This window comes from Mytilus galloprovincialis, chromosome 10 (assembly GCF_965363235.1).
Source record: "Mytilus galloprovincialis chromosome 10, xbMytGall1.hap1.1, whole genome shotgun sequence".
In the NCBI taxonomy this organism is placed as follows: domain Eukaryota; kingdom Metazoa; phylum Mollusca; class Bivalvia; order Mytilida; family Mytilidae; genus Mytilus; species Mytilus galloprovincialis.
Window position 1 is genome coordinate 32826881 of NC_134847.1, and position 22040 is coordinate 32848920.

General features: G+C 31.7%; 1 protein-coding gene across 1 annotated transcript in view; it reads left to right on the forward strand.

The window, feature by feature from the left end:
* The window catches only part of LOC143047407 (uncharacterized), a 35872-nt gene extending 23840 nt beyond the window's left edge, over positions 1-12032 (forward strand). The window contains exons 8-12 of the mRNA XM_076220436.1: positions 6995-7095; positions 8341-8451; positions 8923-9055; positions 9925-10023; positions 11676-12032. Of these exons, the coding sequence (XP_076076551.1) occupies positions 6995-7095; positions 8341-8451; positions 8923-9055; positions 9925-10023; positions 11676-11818 (587 nt within the window). The 3' untranslated portion in view covers positions 11819-12032. The remainder of the gene's footprint in view (positions 1-6994; positions 7096-8340; positions 8452-8922; positions 9056-9924; positions 10024-11675) is intronic.
* The last annotated feature ends 10008 nt before the right edge of the window (positions 12033-22040 follow it).

A 22040-nucleotide genomic window follows, 5' to 3' on the forward strand; every position in this document is an offset into this window, starting at 1 on the left:
CTCATAATTCTAGCATTTTAGTTAAATTTTAGACGGTTTTCGTGTAAAACGAAAGTGGCCGCATTCGTGTTCATCCTTAATATTGAAATGTAAGTTGTATTTTATGATAATACATAACATATATAAAGGTTGAGGATGAACACGGATGCGGCCACTTTCATTTTTACCAAAAACCATCTGAAAAGTGACATTTTTCGGCATATTATGTAGATTTTTCATATTTGAGCATGAATCGGATCATTTTTAATGACTAAATCTGTTAAAATCTTTCACATAAACTAATTAATTCAAATAAAATAGACACTTAAGTGTTTAAAAAGTGGTCAAAATCTTTCGTCAGATAAACCTGAAATTTGAGGCCAAAATCGGTCCTTACCGGACCTACTCCTTTTTTAAAGTATATCTTTTTATCATGCAAGGATGTCAAGACAATTCATTTCAAAATTTTTGTTATCTGGTACGGTAATAGTGAAAATTAGTGACTAAAAAAACAACAAAAAAAACAACTTACAATGGATGAGTAATTGGACCAAAACAGCAACTGTTCATGTTTCCAAATAAAAAAGTATAAGTTACATTTAAAAGGAGGAAGGAATGTCAAGTATGAAATATCTATACTGAGTTTTAATGATACTTTCAAAGGTAAGTACACTAATACCTTGTTTTTTATATTAATATCTGTTCTAGAAGGTATAAACATTTCTAGTTGTTGACTTATTTTTCATTCAGAAATTTAAATTTAATTTCATGTATGAAATTTTATGAAGTGAGATCAGGATCGTAGTTGATCTTACAAATACAGAGACATATTAATCATAGGTGAGGGCCCTCATGGGGTTTTTGATTATGTGATTACTTGGCCGTTTTTTTAATGATTATTTGATTATTAAGCCAAATATTTCATGATTATTTGATTACCTAGGACTGTATTTTTAGTTTATGATTATTTGATTACTAAAGATAAGCAAATATTTAATGATTATGTGATTATATTGGCAAAAAAATGGTGACTATGTGATTACTAGGACCCCCCCATGAGGGGCCTCATAGGTTTTAGGATGTTTCTCATCTACGTAAGAGTTAAGGCGGCCATTTTCACATTCATACTGTAGGTGCGTATTAAGAATCAAAATGGGAGATTTCCCTGAAAAACCACCAGAAACTTGGAATAAACTTTATGGTTTAATGTTAGAAGGGTCTGTTGGAGACAAGATTGTTGATGAAGTCAATAAATTTGCAAAAAGGAAAAACATTCTAGATATTTTTATGAAAGTGAATATTGAATCTGTAGAAAGAGTTTATGGTGTCGTACTTAATGGAATAAAAGTGCCCACATGTACACTTTCAGAGGAAAATGAATGGAAACTGGTTAAGGTTGGAATGACTGGGAAACCAACAAAAATAGGAACCAATAATAGAATGGAGCAGTTGATGAGTGAAATAAGTGCTAAATCATGTGTATTTTTTAAATTACCAAAAGCCTTCTGTGATGCAAATTCTAACACTTTTTAAATGAAAAAAATGGTGCGAGGTCCTATGGGGTTTTCAGTCAGTAAAGAATTAATAAAAAAAATGAACTTACCATGCTCAATGGAATGGATTATGACCTCCCAGACTGACATTCATAAACTTATTAGAAAAATTAAGGAAAATAAAAAAGCAGGAGAATGGTGTACCACACAGATATTTAAAGATCTACCTAAAGAAGCCTGGAATTACTGTAAAATGGAATTACCAGATGGTTTAGTGCTGGACAAAAATAGAAATGAAATTGTCTTATCAAGTCCAGGACAGTTATCAGATTGGCTCAATAAGGAGTTAGAAACATTTGGGGCAGAAAAAGAAACAAAACCTCGAAGATCAACAGAATCTGGTGTTAGAGATGAGACTGCTACTACACCATATGCACTAACACCAGGACAAAAAAAAAAGAAAAAAAAAACGAAACTAATGTTACAGCTGGGGAAGGAGCAAATAATTGTCCTCCTTCACCAAAAGAGGATGTGATAGAAGCCAGCCCAAAAACTACTGGTAAAGAGACAGCTTTACCAGAAGGCACTTACACAGATAGTGGCCATAAAGGTTTTGGAAAAAAACCCACTTCATCAGAAGGAGCTAGAATAGAAAGTGACCCTGATGTAACAAGCAAAATGCCCACCCCATCAACACCAAAAGGCATTAGTAGAGAAAGTGGGTCTAAAGTACCAAGAAAAAAGCTCAGCCTATCTTCACTAGAAGGTTCTACCCCAGAACAAGGACCTAAAGGCACAAGAAAAAAGACTACCCCGTCTACAGTAGAAGGTTCTACCCCAGAACAAGGACCTAAATGCACAAGAAAAAAGACTATCCCATCTACACTAGAAGGTTCTAGCCCAGAACAAGGACCTAAATGCACAAGAAAAAAAGACTACCCCGTCTACACTAGAAGGTTCTACCCCAGAACAAGGACCTAAAGGCACAAGAAAAAAGACTACCCCGTCTACAGTAGAAGGTTCTACCCCAGAACAAGGACCTAAAGGCACAAGAAAAAAGACTACCCCATCTACACTAGAAGGTTCTAGCCCAGAACAAGGACCTAAATGCACAAGAAAAAAGACTACCCCGTCTACACTAGAAGGTTCTAGCCCAGAACAAGGACCTAAAGGCACAAGAAAAAAGACTACCCCATCTACACTAGAAGGTTCTAACCCAGAACAAGGACCTAAAGGCACAAGAAAAAAGACTACCCTGTCTACACTAGAAGGTTCTAGCCCAGAACAAGGACCCAAAGGCACAAGAAAAAAGACTACCCCATCTACACTAGAAGGTTCTAACCCAGAACAAGGACCTAAAGGCACAAGAAAAAATACCACCCCATCTACACCTGCAGAGTGTAGTGCAGAGAGTAACCCTAAACAAGTAGGAAAAAATGAAAAATGATAAGCATAATGAAATAAAATAAAATTTAAGAAAACAATATTTTTAGAAAAAAACACAAAAGAAAAATAAATAATATAGATAAAAAAAATAAAACAGAAAAGAAAATATGAAATGTTGAAGAATAATAAAAAAGAAAAAGATGAAATGAAATATAAAGAATAATAAAAAAGAAAAAGATGAAATGAAATATAAAGAATAATAAAAAAGAAAAAGGTGAAATGAAAAATAAAGAATAATAATAGAGAAAAAGATAAAATGAAATATAAAGAATAATAAAAAAGAAAAAGATGAAATGAAATATAAAGAATAATGATAGAGAAAAAGATAAAATGAAATATAAAGAATAATAAAAAGGAAAAAGAAGAATCTGGCTGTGATAGTAAATTAATAACCTATTTTATTGTGGCAGAGGCAAATCTTATGTTTAAAAATTTTGTGCATGATATCTTTATTTTATACTTGTTTGTTAGAAAATATTTGTTATTTTTTCATAATAATTAGAATCGCATTTTGCAGCATATTTTTAAAAGTATGAGGAAAGGAGTAGGTTGGATAAGCCTAAAATGGCCCCCTTTTTTAGCCTAAATTTTAAATTGGGATTTATTGACCAATATCACAATGAATAAAAGCTTATACAGTGACAAGATAGGAAATAAGTCTTTTTTTGCAAATTTACGTTCCTGCGTTCTATTCATGACGTCACAAATAGTACTCATTTTGATTTTCTATGAAAAAAACCCAATGAAAATGGGGAAATTTCCATTGAATATTTGGACAGGAAACATAGAGCGAATATGTCGACAAAAAAGATCTTTGACCATTATGTTTGTAATGACATTTTACATGTTTAACTTGATTATTAAGGTTGTCGACAGCTAAGCTCTATGTTTCCTGATCTTAAATTTGGCTGAAATCCTGCTAATTTTGTCAAATTTCGCCAAAATCCCTTATTTTGACCTAACTGAGATGTAAAAATCAACGCTGAAGAATAAAACTATGACAAAAATCGTTCTAAAACTTTCTCACATGTCTTTAAGTCAACTTAATACATTTTTTGTCTAGAAGCATTGAACTTTATTAGTGGGGCCAAATATGGCCCTTACCGAACTTACTCCTTTGAACAAACTACTGTAGAAACCACAGTCAATTGTTAGAGTGCAAAGTGATAAAACAAAGCATGATTACAATGCTTTAAGACTTTAATTCCACTTCAATGATATTATGAAAAATAAATCTAACAATTTTTAAACAAATTTTATTGTTATTATCATGTTTAAAGTGATAAGTAGTAACTTTTAATTGCTATGATATAAATGTCCAAACTTAAAAATTTCATACAATTTTTTTTTCTCAAAAAGTCTTCTTTACATGTTCATAAGGACATCATTTGAATTAGAACATCTTGTGTTATGTAAAGAATATGTGAAACTAAAAAACATTGTAAGGAAGTTTCTATGGGAGATAATCAATTTTCCTTTGAAAAGTCTACTTTATTCAAAAGGATAAAAATTTTAGGTCTCCCATAAAAACTTAGCAACGTATTGTAATAAAATAATTAACTTAAAAGTCTTATCTTCAGTTTAGGGGTTTAATAGTGAAAAGGTTCAAGTCTTTCTTTTTCGATCCTCATAAATTCTTTCAGTGTCTTTCTAAAAATCCATGGAATTTTTAAATATTGAAGTGACAAAAAAAATTGTTTATAAACTATTTTGAGGCTTGAAAAATCAGACTTCATTTGTAAGATTTATATGATAGTCCTTTTATTTATACAACATTTATTGTCGAACCTGCCACTTTTGTTGCAAAGGCGACATAGCGATCCTACATTCCATCAGCGTCTGCAGCTTCCTCAAATGTTCACTCTGTGGTTAAAGTTTTGAAATTTTTTAACTTTCCTTTAAATTATCCTGGATTTCTACTAAACTTCAACAGAACCTTGTTTATGATCATATTATAGTATCCAGAAGTAAATTTTGAGAAAATAAAATCCTGTTTATCAGTATTTTACTTACAAATGGACATAGTCTTTCTGCCAGTTAACATTATATTCACTCTGTGGTTAAAGTTTAAATTTAATTTTTTTTTTATTACTTTTGTAAACAATCCTGGATTTCCACAAAACTTGGACAGAAACTAGTTTAAGATCAAAGATAGTATCCAGAACTAAATTTTGTAGAAAAAAATTCCTATATCTGTATTTTACTTAAAAATGGACTTTGAACAGTTTACATTACATTCACTCTGTGGTTAAAGTTTTTAAAATCTTATTAACTTTCTTAAACTATCCTGGATTTCTACCAAACTTAGACAGAGTTTATGATCATAAGATAGTATCCAGAAGTAACTTTTGTAATAAAAATATCCCGTTTTTCTGTATATTATTAATAAATGGACTTTTTAATTTTTTTTCTTCCAGTTAACATTGCATACAGTCTGCAGTTCAATTTTTACAACATTTGTAAGATTCATTAACCATCCTGGATTTTTACCAGCTTTTAACAATCAAAAGATAGTATAAACAGGCAAATTTTTAATATTTGTTCCCCATTTTTGCAGAGCCTGTGACTAACTAAAAAAGTAAGCAAAACACTGTGTTCCACAGAATCCTTACACATTTTGTAACTTATAAGTTCAGATTTTGAACCTGTGAATCCAGATTTATTTCCTGAATTAAGTAAAACTGTTATTTTTTATATTATTACTTATTAAAATGTGTGAACCATTTACAGTTGATGGACATAAGTGATTTTTTTATAATGATTTAAGTTTCTTTCATACCACCAAATGTTTTATATATTTTAACTAAAATAAAATCACTAATTATTTAAAGTGATTTTACATCAGTAGAAAACAAAAATAACTGAAGACAAAACTATCACAAAATGATAGATAACGTACTGACAACTTATCTTTCAAGACCTGGTTTGTAAAAAATTCAAACACAAACGCTTTGAAAAATGTGATTGTATATGATGCAATAGAAAAATTTTTGTAGCAGATAAATACTTATGTCCATACATTGTACCTGGATGTTAAGGTTTGCCAGGCTGTTTTATTCCTGTTTATTTACTAAAATTTGTAACAAAAGAAATATTATTGTACAATAAGAAGTTTTGGGTCAATTGATTCAAAGTAAACATTCAAGAATTGTTCACTTTTGGACTAGAAATATCTATTGTATTATCAACTTGTTAAGATAATGTAATCTTTTAGATAGTTAGTGATTACCATTGAATGGTTATGGACTTTTTGTCGCTTGAATTGTAGCCAACTACAAACATTAGACATTTTCTCAACCACATCTTAACTTTAACAAAAATGATTTTGAAAGTGGACAGAGCATGTGTTAAAGCAGTTATAGTTTGTTTGCAAATCATTTAAATTGCACTCATCATTGTCACTGGTGATGGAAGTTCTGGGCGTTCATTCTTGTGTGGAAATATGAACCAAAAAAATCGTGACAAGCCAACCATCTCCAATATGAACATCATTTCTGTTATGAATACAGTGTTATGGAAATTGAAACAGCATCCATCACAGTTATAAAGTTTTCTTGATAACTATACTTGGTGAGTATAGCGGTTACAAGTGCTCATCTTTATTAGAATCAGATAATTAAAAAGAATATCAAAACATGGCTGTAAAAAAAAACTGCCACCCTAACCATCCTCTTTTGGAATTACCATCATCCTAAGTTATAAATGGTATGTCTTGTTTTTTGTGTGTCTGGTAATTAGAGAAAAATCTCTCAATAATTTTTGGTTAGAATGATAGCAAATTCTGTAGAGAGGGAATCAGTGGACTATACAGAAATTTTCATAAGTGAGGGCCTACTGACCATACATATGTTTGGGGCATAACTCTTGAAATGTGACTGTCAGCATTTTTTTTTCTAGAGTTTTGTCCCTTAGATTCCTCAGAATTGGTATTGCTTTGGTTTCTGAATGATAATTTTAGTACCACTTTACCAAATCTTTTGAAATTGTAACAATGTCAAGGATCATAAAATACTGTTCTTTTTAATTTAAATATTTAACCAACTGATTTGTATACTAATATTATTATCTGTTTAAAGGTATGCACTTAGGATGTAATAGTGCTGTGACCATCCAGACTTCCACCTGCTGTCAAATCATAATTATCAAAGAGGAATGCATAGACAATGTTCTAAATAAGGTAAGAATCAAGATACTTAGATTGATAGATTGAGTAACAGGTGATGTGGGAATATTGTCTGTGAGACATCTAGAATACATTTTGAGGCTCTCCAAACAGCACTTTTATTGAGAAAGAATGAAAATAAATGCCAAACAGATATATAGTTTGCCTTGTATTTCCAGAGGCGGGGGCAAGGGGCCCGGCCCCCCCTTTTGAGAGAAAAAAATGGTTGATTATATAAGGAATCACTGAAGCGTGACGGAAGTGGGCCCCCTCTTAGGCAGCCAGTGGGCCCCCACTTACGAAATTTTCTAGAACCGCCCCTGATTTCAAATGTTCAAAATACTACTATGTTTGGATGAAAAAATAGAAATAAGGAGATATAGTTTGGCTGCCATTGAGACGACTATCCAACATGATGAAGTCAACATACAGTCCTATTCATTGGCAATGTGTCTAGCTCTAATTGCTTCCTGTATACAAAGATGTAATTGAATAAACCTTAGACTAGCTTTAAAATATCTAATATAATAGATATTTACATTGATGGTTTTTTTTTTAATTTTGAACTTTTTTTATCAATTCTGAGATTATTGAATACATGATATTTGTCTCAAATACTGTGCAAATTCATGTCTGAAATCAAAACAAAAATGTCTATATAAAATACCTAATGTATAGAACAACCATTTAATTTTAAATTTTTGATTTTGATCAGGAACATGTGAAAAAAAATAAAAAAAAAATAAAAATACACAATGCAGGGTTTTTTTGTCTCGTTTTGACAAAGTAAAAAATGCAAGACTAAGATTAAAATTTCATACATTTCTTTTTTATTCAAATAAAAACAAGGGTTCTACAGTGATCCCTAGTCCCCAAGCTTTCATTTGATACTAAAACTACCCAAATATTCCCACTTTTGACAAAGATACAGCTATGCGTAGGAACTATTTTGTTTAAAATATGTAACTTTTGTTACTACTTTCTTGTATGTTCTTTCCAACCGGGCCTGAATTAGTGGTTTTATATACCTTCAATAATGGTTCATTGACTTTCAATGTCGATAAAAGGTATTCGGATAATCCATGACACAAAATCAGTACATGAACAGCAAAAACAAAAAAACCAAAGGAACAGCACTTACATATTTAAATATTGCAATTTTAATTTCAACATTTGCATGATAATATCAAAATTACAAAAAGCCAGACATTTCTCTGTATCAACAAATAATATATGTATTACATGTACATTATTTGACAGATCATTTCAGGTTGTGCAGAAATATGGAAAGCCAGAGAATTAAAGTGGAGGGCATTGGTTAACAAAACTGATGTTTTATATAAGACTTTTCCTCATCTATTGCAATTCGAGGTACATGTATACCTATTTATTATCAGTAATATGTTAGATAATTGTACAAAAGAAAGAAAACTTAAAACCTGGGTAAAAACTGCAGTTTTATAAATTTAACTTGGAGGGTTTTAATAAATGCAAGTATTTAATTTTTATGCCCCAATTATTATGCCCCATTTATGGGTTTTATGTTTCTGTGTGTGCATTCGTTCGTTTGTTCGTTCGTTCGTCTGTCCTGCTTCAGGTTAAAGTTTTTGGTCAAGGTAGTTTTTGATGAAGTTAAAGTCCAATCAACTTGAAACTTAGTGTACATGTTCTCTATGATATGATCTTTCTGATTTTAATGCCAAATTAGAGATTTTCCCCCCATTTTCTTGGTCCACTGAACACAGAAAATGATAGTGCAGATGGGGCATCTGTGTACTGGGGACACATTCTTGTTTATTTTGTTTTAAATGAAATCATAAAAATTTATTTTCAAATTTTCAGGTTCTTTTCCATTTTTTGAAAAACCATAGAATATTTGCCGGGTGCTCACCAAGATGTGTTCAATATTTAGCTCTGCATGGTATACCTCACCAGTTTAACACAGGAGATACTGTATGTACTCAGGAGGAATATGGTGAGTCGTATTGTTTTTACATTCAATAAATATTTAGCTTATCTATTACCTACCGTATTGTGGGTTATTTTCGTGGGGTGCGAAAATTCGCAGAAAGAACAAAATTGCCAAAATAAATTTCACCAATTTGAAAGTATACATGCAAAGGTAATGATAAAAGTTTTGAATCTGCCAAAATAATAATTGCCAAAATATTTGGTATACCTTATTCAATAAAAATCGCTAAATTTTACACCTGCGAAAATAACCCGCTTTACGGTATTCAATATCAGTTCTCCGATTGAATCACAGTTTGTGTTCAGTATGTAACTATGGAGAGCCATACTATATCATTTTAAATTTTAATTTATGGATCTCTGTTAAGCATCTGATCATATTAAGGTTGAATAAAAGTTACACTTTTTAAAAATCCTATTCAAAATTATACACAGGTCAGGATGGCATCTTTATTGTATTTGTATACCATATCATGAGGGTATTAATGCCCTTTACTGTCAGGCGTCAAACAGTCATTTTCTGCTACCTTTAGTGTCAAATTAGTTAAAAATTAATGTGATTCGTCAATATCAGTCAATTTTTTTATCGTCTAAAACAAAGTGTACATTTTATTGTCATGCACCAAAAAATTAAGGTTTACATCATTCAACAAATTTTGATCGTTATTCATCTTGAAGATACCCCCATTTTGACTGTCTATATCATTATTCTAATCACTTATGAATAGCTGGTAAAAGATAAGTTATTTTATTATATGTCCTTAGGGTAATCATTTTACTCGTACAAAACATTTTGAACTCAAGGCTGAAGAAGATTATATTTGAAATTCAGAGTTCTCTGCAAAGTCATTTACATGAAAATATTTATTTCAGATGACAACATGGTTATTTTGGTTGTGAAAGGAGAAATTGAACTTTTGACAAATCCTGAAATAAGATATGCCTACACAATCAATACTGGTGATGTTTTTTGTAAGTTTTTACAAAAGAAGTATCACACCAAACTACATTTTATTGATGCCAATACTATGTATGAATTTGTAATTTTTACCTGTTTTGAAAATTGTATATTTCATAACAATGTTTAATTTCATTTTTCATGTTTGTTTGATATTTTGTAATTGTTTGTTATATTTCCTTGTATTTCATGAGGGCCTCAGGAAAGATTAGTTTTATAGCTAACTGTGTAACCCTCTTTAAATAAAGAATTATTATTATTTTATTATTATTAACATTGTTGAGATCAGCGCAACATCATAGATTCATGAAACCTCAACATATAGACATTGTCACCTTATTATGTAGGTCTTCATCAGAGAGGGGAAGTTAATCCAGAACACTGAAATCGACTTTATTAGAAACTTAATTAAATTATAACATTTGCTTAATTCAACTGTGTTACTTATTACATTCTCTGCACAGATAGCTTGTAAAATGAATGTTGGTTTATTTGGTAAAAGATTGGACACCTGTTCACAGGGGAATGAAGTTATATCTCGGACAAGTTCTTTAATTTCAATTTTCAATTAATATATTTATTTAAAACTAACAGCTTGAATTATGTACACAGTAGCAGATCCACAAATATTCATATGGGGACCCACTGACTGTTAAAGAGGGGGCCCTCTCAAGTCATTCTTGAGTGATTCCCTAAATAATCAACCAATTTTTCCTACAAAAAGAGGGGCCTTGGCCGTCTAAATCTACCTCTGGTACAAAAAATAAACGGGGAAAAAACATGATAAACAACAAAAACAACATTAACTGAATTATAGGCTCCTGACTTGGGGACAGACACATAAAGAATGTGGTGGGTTAAACATGTTTGCTGGTGCCAACTCCTCCCTTAACTTGGAACAGTAGTGTAACAGTGCCGCAAAAGAACAAACTATAAAAATCAGTTTAAAGGGGCTTAACTCATCAGATCTATATGCAGCACATGAAAATATAAAAAGTACACAAAGTATACAGAGGGTGGTAAAGGGTTATTTTCGTGCAACGTGATCGCCGTTTTTTATTTCACGTTCAACGTGTTTTTACTTTTTTATTTGACGTTCAGTCGTGCAAGACGGGTGCCTCGTTCAACGTGTTCTGCTTATTTAATTTTACGTGCATCGTGATTTTCAAAGTCTTATTTTGTGTGCTCGGTATTTTTCAAATAAAATTCAAACACTTGGCAGGGATCGTCAAGAAATACTTTTTTAAAAGCCGTAAACCAATTATATCATAAATGTGTGTACTAAATCGGGAATATCAAGTAAAACAAAGAGTTAATATATACAAGAAGGTCACAAAAGGTTCAAATAAAAGTATTTATTTTTCGTGCAACGTTCATTACAGAAATTATTTCACGTTTAACGTGAAATTATGTCTTATTTCACGTTTTTTTCGTGCAAGCACCCCCCCCTTTACCACCCTCTATACAGATCTGATAGTACTCACAGTTATATTTATTTAAACAGAAATGAATCATTTGTCAATAAAAATTCTTTCATTATTGTTTGTATGGAAGAAATATGAAAAAGATATTTAAAATTTATCTGTAACATTAGGCAGAATGAAACAAAACAATTTTATTTATTGTTTTAATTAAATAGTAATTTTTAAACATTTTTTTTCTCCAGATCACTGTGATTGGATGGGAAGTAAGGGAGAAGTTATTGCAAGAAGTGATTGTCTGGTGCTGAAAATAGACCATATAGAGATTACTGCAGCATTAGAACGTAATAAAGACTCCCATTTGATGATGCCGTCTGAACCAGTGTGAATGGCAAATAATGTAAATTGATTATCCCCAGAAAATTTCAAAACAATAATGTTGGATATTTGTTTTTAAATGACTGTCAGTCAGTGATATTTAGGGGAGGAGTCTATAATGTCTGTATTGAAAATGACACGCTTGACAATCAAAATAATTTGTTTGTTACTTTTATACGTTTATTGCTATGTTGATTATTTTATTAAATTTATTTGCTGTTTTAGATTTGTTAGTGCTACTACACTACACTATACTATAGACCAACTTATATTTGAGCTAAGCCTTTTCTAGCAGACTGATAGCAAATTATTTTTTTCGTGATTTCTAATTTGTTAATCTACTGACATAAGTGAAGATCCAAGAAGATCCCAGCACAATAAATTTCAAGCAAACAATTATCAGATGATACAAGATAACCTATTACTATACTTTGGATTGCAATATACTACAATATACATTATACACCATTGAACATTCACCATCTGTTGAGTAAACAATTATGCAACTTAAGTACAGTGTACTCTTTGCCATAAGTTTATGTTGTCCAAAATTGAATAGCTGTTACTTGTACATAAATGGCTTGTCCGGCAATTTTTAAAAGAAATGGTATACACGTAGAACTTTTAAAAAGATAATGAAAAATGGAAAAATTTAAGTTGGTCACCGATCTAATTTCCGAGTTCCATACATTTGGAAATGATAAGGAAACAACATAAAGTACATAGACATTACGTAAAATTTTAAACAAAAATAAGAAATTTTAAGCTTTACTTATTCTGCAGTTTAAACCAATCCTACAATTTTTCTATATCAGCCGTTGAAAGGGTGTTGCTGCTGGGAAAAGAGAAAAAAAATCATGAAGTCGCCGAAAGGATTACGCAACGTCAAGGCTTTATCAGCAGAATTGTAATGTTAACCTGTTTTGGCCTTTTTCAAGGTGATGTTAGATTTGCGGATCCAGGGGTTGGGACACCCCCCACTTTTTTTGGACGATCAATGCATTTGAATGGGAGCATATAGTTGGGAACCCCCCGTTTACTCTGGGTTAGGAACCCCCTTTTAAAATGGCTGGATCCGCCAGTGTTAACTGTTATTTGAGATAAATTTAAACTGTTATCTGATTTCAACCCACTGTGTTAACTGTTAGTGTTATCAGCATTTTTGAATTTGCTGTTAACTGTTTTTGCAAAAATCGAGGTGTTGTTAAAATGTTAATGTACCCCTATTGCCCCCCCCCTGTTAGTTACCCCAAGGTACAAACAAAATACTTCAGAGAAACATTCTTTTTTATTTTAAACCGTTTTGTAGAAACATTATGTAGAAGTTCATGTAAGCATTAATTGGTCAGCTAGCAGTGGGGGATCCAGGGGGGTTCCGGGGGTTGTAACCCCCCCTTTTTTTGGCCGATCAATGCATTTGAATGGGAGCATATAGTTGGAACCCCCCCCCCCCCCCCCCCCCCTTACTCTGTGTTGGGAACCCCCCCTTTTTAAAATGGCTGGATCCGCCACTGGCTAGTAAACCCAACTCAATCACTTCCCAACCATCACGATTCAGGACATGCCAACGCCAAGTTATTTTTATGCAATGAAAGCACTGTTTAACTGTTACAAGATATTTCATTTTACATACTTCTATTTTTGTTACATTTTGATGAGATGCATTCAATAGTCTTCCACCAAATTGACCATTATTCCGACATCTTGAAAATATTTTTTTTTCTGGTGTACGGGGGATAACTCCCATAGCAACAAACTTCTTCTATTTTTGTTACATTTTGGTGAGATGCATTCAATAGTCTTCCACCAAATTAACCATTATTCTGACATAGTGAAAATATTTTTTTCTGGTGTTCAGGAGATAACTCCCATAGCAACAAACTTCGATTTTCACGTTTTCCGCTAGAGGTGATAATTTATGTACCTCTCCCCTTAAATTAAAGTCATTCCATATTAAACTGATTTGACATTTGATAGCAAACAATCAATCAATCCATTACTGGCAAATATTCTGTCTATCAAGTTTAAAAATTGTTAAGAATTGTATTTATTTTGAAATATAAAACAAGTGTGGACACAGATGAGTGTGGATAGTATGTTTTGATGTTTGACAGTTACTTATGACAAAAGGGAGTTCTATGTTTTCCTATATGGTGTTATTAACGGCGTTGCACGATGAGAACCAACTTGAACATTAGGAGTATTGTTTATTCAATATTTAGTTTTTATGTTCAAGATGGGCATGGAAGAGATAGTAATTACATTAGTTACCAAAAGATTATGATCGAATATGTTCCACATCTTTGATTTTTGATTCACTTTGTAGCTAGGAGAGCAAAACATAATAGGTTCATTTTTTCATGTGTTTTTTTCTAAATGGGAGATGATATAAAGATTTGATAACATGAGGAGCCTGTAATTCAGTGGTTGTCGTTTGTTTGTGTGTTACATAGTCGCTTTTTGTATAATTTTTGGTACATAACTAAGGCCGTTGGTTTTCTCGTTTGAATTGTTTTATATTGTCATTTCGGGGCTTTTTATAGCTGATGATAGGGTATTGGCTTTGCTCATTGTTGATGGCCATATGGTGACTTGAAGTTGTTAATTTCTGTGTCATTTTGGTCTCTAGTGGAGAATTGTCTCATTGGCAATCATACCACATCTTTTTTTATGTGTATTTGCTTACTATTTGTATGGTTGTATTTATATTATTTTGTGGTGGATCATCAGTATCATTAGTAAAAAATTGTTAAAATGTTCCTCATATTAGAATACATTTATTGGTTTTTAGTAATGACAATGCCTGACATGATGTTTGGGGCTATATGATCTAGGAAGAGAACCTTTGTGCTGATTTTTTTTATCAATTCTTTGTTAATATACCCTCCAAATTTGGTCGAAGCAAAGAAAAATATTGACCAATATGACAATGATTTCACATAAAGAACCTTTGAGCATGCTTCAAAGACTCACAACTGCTCCAAAAGTAATATGATAGAATTTCAAGTATGTCAAGTGGATATTATCAACAGCTTAATTAGTCTTAATATGTTTAAATATCTAAAAAGTAATAGTATTCAAAAGGTTATGCAAAATTATTCTCTTTTCATTTTTTTCTGTTATATGGATACTAATATAAGTGATACATGTACCAATACAGTATGTGTTGTGGTATGAAAGTGTAGTAATTAACATTTACTGTATCAATGTTAATTAACACAAATTAAGAAATAAACAAATGAATGAAAAATGTTCAACATGTACAATAAAATATAGTTTTAGAAATCAGGTTTAATTGAAGTTCACATGAATACGGATTTAATGAGGTCGTCTTTATCACTTGCAAGTGAATACTTCATTATCAATATTATTTAACATAATTTGACAAAATTGAACCATTTTGGCTGCTAAAAGCGAATTATTATTTCACTATTTCAGTTTTATAATTGATTGAACAAAAACGAATCATACTTTAGATTTTTATACATCTCTTAGCTAGTGCCCCTTTAAACATGTACTTGAAGGACCATTTACACTCAGGACCAAGTCATCAGTAGGCATGCATGCAGTACAGATGTATTAAAACAACCTAGCATCATATTGCTAGTAGCGGGGGTAGTATTGTCAGGTAAATTTGGTCTTTTTTTTTTAAATTTGGTCAATGAACAATCGAAATAGAATGCTTTTATCTTCCTATTACTTACATTGTACATAGAGGTGATACTTCTTTGACAAATCCTTGTACATGAGAGTTGTCTGTCAAATCTTTATTTCACAAAGAATGAATTGCATAACAATGAACTGAGCTCAAAGCAAAGTACTTTAATAATACACTTAGACAAAGAGCTAAATCCAGTGATATACTTTGTACTACAGGTCCTTCACGAACATCCATCGACCAAAACCATATCCCAATAACATGCCATACTACATGGTTGGATCAGAAGTCCTGAAAAAGACATGATTTTTTTTATCGTATTTTAAGTATATATGCAAAGGTTAAAACTTTTTTGTGGTATAATCATTCAGTATCTAGCAACTATCAATTTGCTTCATGCAAAAATTGATATAGGTTGAGTGCCCCTCTGTTGGAAATAAGAACACACCACCACTTAATTTTAGTCATCTGATGAAAAAACATTCAAAACTAAAAAATGTTATCTAAGACTTGTCAGTGTCTATTTACCATTGCCACTGAATCAGTGATATATCGTACACATAATTATAAACATGCAAGACTAAAATTTTAAAGTACATATACAAATGTTCAAATGACAAAGCAATTATAGGCAACCATACAGCCTTCAAAAATGAGGGAAACTGTCCCAACATGAAAAGTATGCATTAATACAATTGAGAAGAGTAATGGCCTGATTCATAATTCCACTAATAAACAGGTCGGGAACATCTACCCTTCAAATAAACCAGATGCTCCACAGGGCGAAGCTTGATACTACAGCAGAGGTCCAACCCTGAACAGTTAGGACAAGTATGGACACAACATTAAAGCCTGATACAGCTCTGAATTTGGATTGTGATCAAATAGTCAAAACAGAATAGGTTTCCGACACAGAATGAATGTGGTCTAAGAACTTAAAACATTTAATTTTAAATTGGACTTTTACCTATTGTGGTCCTTTATCCAAAATCTTAATACATGGTTTGAGGTACTTGTCGTAGAAAAAAATTCCTATATAGACTTAGGGGTTGCCTATTTGATATTCTGGGGAGGGGGGGGGGGGGGGGGGGGCTGGGGGGGCAGGAGGATTTGTTTTTGACAGGTTATTGACAGGTTATCTATTTTTGTAATCTAAGAGGACAAATTATTCATTTTCTGCACTATTGAAGCAAGATTTTTCATTTTTATTAAAGCAAGGGACTGATTATTCATTTTCACAACTGTATTTATGATATATTCAAAAACATACAATTTTTAAATGATTTGTTTATTATAAACAACATATTTGTGTTTCCTTTAAATTTTTATTTTGACATTTTTTTTTTTATACAATATAAAAGTGACACCACCAAAATTCAAACTTGATCTGTGTTTGTGGTAATAAAGCATTGTGTTTAAGTTTAACAACATTTGATTAAGGGATTGAAACTGTACTTGGGGAACAGAAACCAACTTTTAGAAGTATGGACGTATAACTGGATTCAAGTAAAACTTTATACTGGTTCTACTTAAACTTGTGATTTCACAAATTTGTGAACAGAAACTATGGCGAAGTCAATAGACCATGATTGAAGGCGTGTAACCAAATAATCCAAGATTAATATATGTATTGACAAGGGAATTGCGTAAGAAATTGCAAGGTATTAAGGTATTTGATGTTTCAATGCAAATTAATTTTTTCCTAATAAAATTATATAAAGTAAATAGCTGCATAACAGGAAGAATGCTGTTTGAAGCCTGAAATGATTTGGTTAACTGGAAGTACAATATACTTCATAATTAATACCACTTCTGAGGGGGAAAATACATAGCTAATTTACTACTATAGTACACATGCAAAATTTTCTGAGGGAGGCATATTATGCATGTTTCATTTTTTCATAATTTTCAACAATTCTAAACTACTCAACAATTCTAAACTACTGATAATCAAAGCACCAAAGGGTGCTATAGGCAGTTAATCAAAAACCCAAAGGCAAACTTGGACAAGTTCAGATGAATAGTGTAAAGAATTAGTCAAAATATTTATCTCAGGCATTGTTCTCAGCTATTTCTAAAGTATCAAATAATGCTTGTAAGTTGTACAGTAATGTTTATGTTATGCAATCCTACCACTTTCAAAAGTTATTTCCAATTTATATTTATAAAGATTCATTGTCTGAGATTATACACATACACTGTCCTATGTTACGGGAGAGTTTTGTGCCAGTTAAGATGTTTAAGCCGCCACATTCTGTATGCACCTGTCCATAGTGAGGACCCACTAATGTGGTGATTGTTGCTGTATATCATATTTATTTTTCATAATTGTTTTATACATTTTTTTAAATTTTAATTTCTTGTGTATACTTCTGATTTTAGTGTATGTCCAATTTATTGTAAATGCTCTTTTGTTTCGACGTTGGAAAGTTCCGGGCGAAAAGAACTCCCTTCCCGAAAAGTTCCGGAGGAACTTATTAACTAGTTACTTTGTTCTTCCTCTGATTTAAAAGTTCCACCGGAACAAAGTGACTAGTTGAAATAGTATACATTTTTGTTATTATGTTAAGGGGCCAGCAAAAGCAATCCTTTGGGTGTAGGAGTTTCTCCCTGCATTAAAGATCCATTGGTAACCTTCGACTGTTGTCTGCTCTTAGATCAGGTTATTGTCTATATGACACATTCCCCATTTTCATTCTCAATTTTATTAGGCACTGGCTACGGTTACATGGAAATGTAACAACAATAAAAATATTATTGTTACACTGGAGACTAATTGCCGGAATGCAAAGTTGGGCGAGGAACCGATTTATTACAAATGTAACAATAATTACTGAGGCTACGGTTACATTACGCTGAGATTAATAGTAATCTCAGCATTACGTTATTGTTACATAAAAAACAGCAATGTACGCTAGATTTATTAAACTTAAATCTTCTATAGTTGTATTGCTTAATTCTTTCATACATTTTGTATGTTCTAAACAATACTTGTATAATACTCATTGGCGGATCCAGGTGGGGGGGGGGGGGGGGGGGGGGGGTCCGGGGATTGGCCGATCAATGCATTTGAATGGGAGCATATAGTTGGACCCCCCCCCCTTTATCAAATGGCTCGATCCGCCCCTGATACTGATAAAAAATAAATATTATTATTCAACAAATGGTGAATAACTTGAATAGTTTTACATATTAATGGTTTTGATGATCTTAAAGATACTACTCAAGATTAGGAGTGCCAAAGGCGAAAAATATAGTTCAATGGTTTCACTTTTTCAATGTATTTAACTGCACACCTTTTCTTATTACTGTCAATTAATATATTTGTATATTCCGAAGGCATACTGAATGTTTTACGGAGGGGACCAACCTACATTTCCATGTAACCGTAGCCGGTGCCATTTTATTAACGTCTCAAATTATAACTGAATTAAAATATCTTGATTACGGTCTAACTGTCTTCCATTACTAATATCATAATAAAAAAAAAACATTTATTTAAACTTTAAGTAACTGTAATAGTAGAAATTAAGAAAAACTTGTTTGTAACTTCAACTTGTTGAAAACATAAACGTTTCTCGAGCCTCGTTAGTCGTTACCTTTTTATCGTATCATGCGATTTCTTTTCACATTATTTTCATTGGGGAAATCGTTTACCAGCATAAATTTGCTGAAGGAACCGCATAGAATTGATTCAAGAACACTTAACGAGTGTTTAAATGTGAAAAATTATAAAAAGAAACATATTACATATTCCTGGATAAGTTTTACTCAGTATTTTGAGTTCATTTCCAGTATTATACAGATACAGATACAGATACAAAAAAGTCGTATTTTTCTGTACCAGAAATCGAAAAGTCCGATTATTTATCGATTATTTTTACCTTTGTCTTTTTTTTTCTAACCCATATTTTAATTAACTTTTAAAAATATAAAATAAATCTTTAATATTTTACAGAATATGCGACTTTGGAAGTTAAATAATGCCGTCCTTTAGAAAACAGTTGTTAAAGTTTTAATCTCAATATTTATTGAAGCACATTGGGCTAAATCAAAGCACGTGTAGTATTATGTTACATTGTAACACCAAAGCGAAACAATCTTAAAATGACCTTGACATCGACCAACAAGCATGAAGGAGGTCATTTGCGAGATAACGGAATAATATTAACAAGAATACAAATGAGCATACATTTAAGATTACTGAATTAAGATGTTTTAAATAATCGCAATCATTTCAGACAAAAAACGAATAAAATGATTAATAATAAACTACCTATGTATCATCAGAATCCTCCCAATTTAAAAGGTACGTAAATTTCGTCTTCTATGTAATTTGAAATTGCCGCCAACTTATATCAGCTGATTAATAGACTACTGACGTATGTAATACGTATCGATGACAAACAATATTCCTACGACTTTTGCCATTTGGGAAATGTAAACGACTCATCTTTATAGATTTTCGGCGATCAAATATTTCATACAATTGTTCTTTGACATCTTAGCCAACAGCACAGGGGATAATAAACTATAGAAGGATTTCTATCGAGCACTACTTCCTATGTGCAACTTCAAAACTTTTGGGTAAATCGACGACCATTTAACGTTTTTATGGATATATTTTTTATATTCCAGAATAAAAAGTATGAAAAAAGTGTCCAATTAGTTATAAATAACATGATAGCCAGCCAGATAAGAAAAGTGGCACATATTTCAGCATTTATGGGTAGAACATAAATCTAGGGTGCTCGCATAAAGCAGCTTAACTGCTTAAAAATTGTAAACTGTTTCTTACCTTCGGAAAGTGGATTGCGTTCACTTTACTACATGTACATATAAATATGGTCAACAATACTGCAACACCTAGGATAAATAGGATATTGTTTTTAAAATAGATTCAGAAATAAGCAGTCAATATTCAAAGCAGAATTTAAATATATGAAGAATTAAACATTCCCATTGACTCAAATGATGATGATGTCGACCCCTTTAAACACAACATTCAATGGGACATAACTCAAGTATGATTAAATTGACACTTCTCAATTTCATACTTATTATGTAGTAATCAGTATGTATTGTGTAAAGGTCTCGTAACATTTAACATTTGCAGGTTTTGGATTTATAGTGGGAAATAACTCAATAATGATTATAAAGTGACACCAAAAAAATATCAACTTGATTTGTGTTTTATGATAAAATACATTGCGTATAAGTTTCAGGACATTTGGTTGTAGCAAAATTAGTTATGTGGAAGTCTTATGCAATAATCATAAATAGTTTCTGAGAAAGTTTTAAGCGAAAACCATATATTGATTTTGAGACACAGCTGGACATGTGAACCCCCCCACCCTCACCTGGGTTTTTTTCTTCCAAAAAACTAAATATTACTTAAATAAAATTTTGAATTAAAACCAAATAGTTTACATAACTTAAGATTAATATAAGCAAAGAAGTGTGTAAAGTTTTAAGCAACAATCATAAATTATTTTTGAGATACAGTGCGACATGTAAAAAACTCTCCCCTCTTTTACAAAATACTCAATAACTCAAAAATAAAATTTTGAATCAATCAGCAAAAAGTACACAGATCTTTAGATGAATAAAACAAAGAAGTGTGTAAAGTTTATAGCAGTAATCATAAATCATTTTTAAAATACTAATGACTCAAAATTTGAATCATCACCAAAAAGTATACAGATCTTTAGGATAATATAACAAAGACATGTGTAAAGTTTGAAGCAAAAATCATAATTTGTTTTTGAGATATGGCCGACATGGGAAAAACCTCCCCCTTTTTTACAAAATACCCAACAATTCAAAAATGAAATTTTGAATCATCACCAAAAAGTACACAGATATTGAGATTAATATAACTAAGAAGTGTTTAAAGTTTTAAGTCATAATCAAGAATGGTTTTTGAGATACAGTGTGATAAAGACACCCCCCCCCCCCCCTGTTTAGTTATAAAGTGCAGTAACTCAACAATTTTATTTTCACCAAAAACAGATCATTTAACCATCATAAGAAACAACTATATTAAATTTCATGGCATTTGGATAAGTCATTCTCAAGTTATGGTGAGACATGTTTACGCCAGACAGCCCGACACCAGACATTTCTGTACCATAATATGTCCTGTCAAAATTTTGACGAGCGAATAAAAACAATCCATTGATGTACCTTTCCATTATGTTCATTATTATCTTGTGTTTAAATTTCACAGATTTCTATTTACTTATACTAAAGTAAATATGCGGAAACCAAGAAAAATGCTCATTTCGGCTTTTTTTTGTAGCCCCCAATTCCAAAACTATTGAGACTATAACCCCCAAGTTCTATCCCCACCTTCCTATGGTGGTATTCAACCTCCAAGTATAAAATTTTCAGAGATCCATTCACCAGGACTAAAGTTACTGCAGCAAACTAAATAAGTCTCAGTACAAAGACGCAGACAACATGATAGCATTATATACAACGCAAAGAAATTGTTCTGGTCATATAAAAAAATGTTAAGCGTCTTAATTTTCTTCCAGTCTTAGTACCGCCTACTTAACGTTTTTTTTGGTAC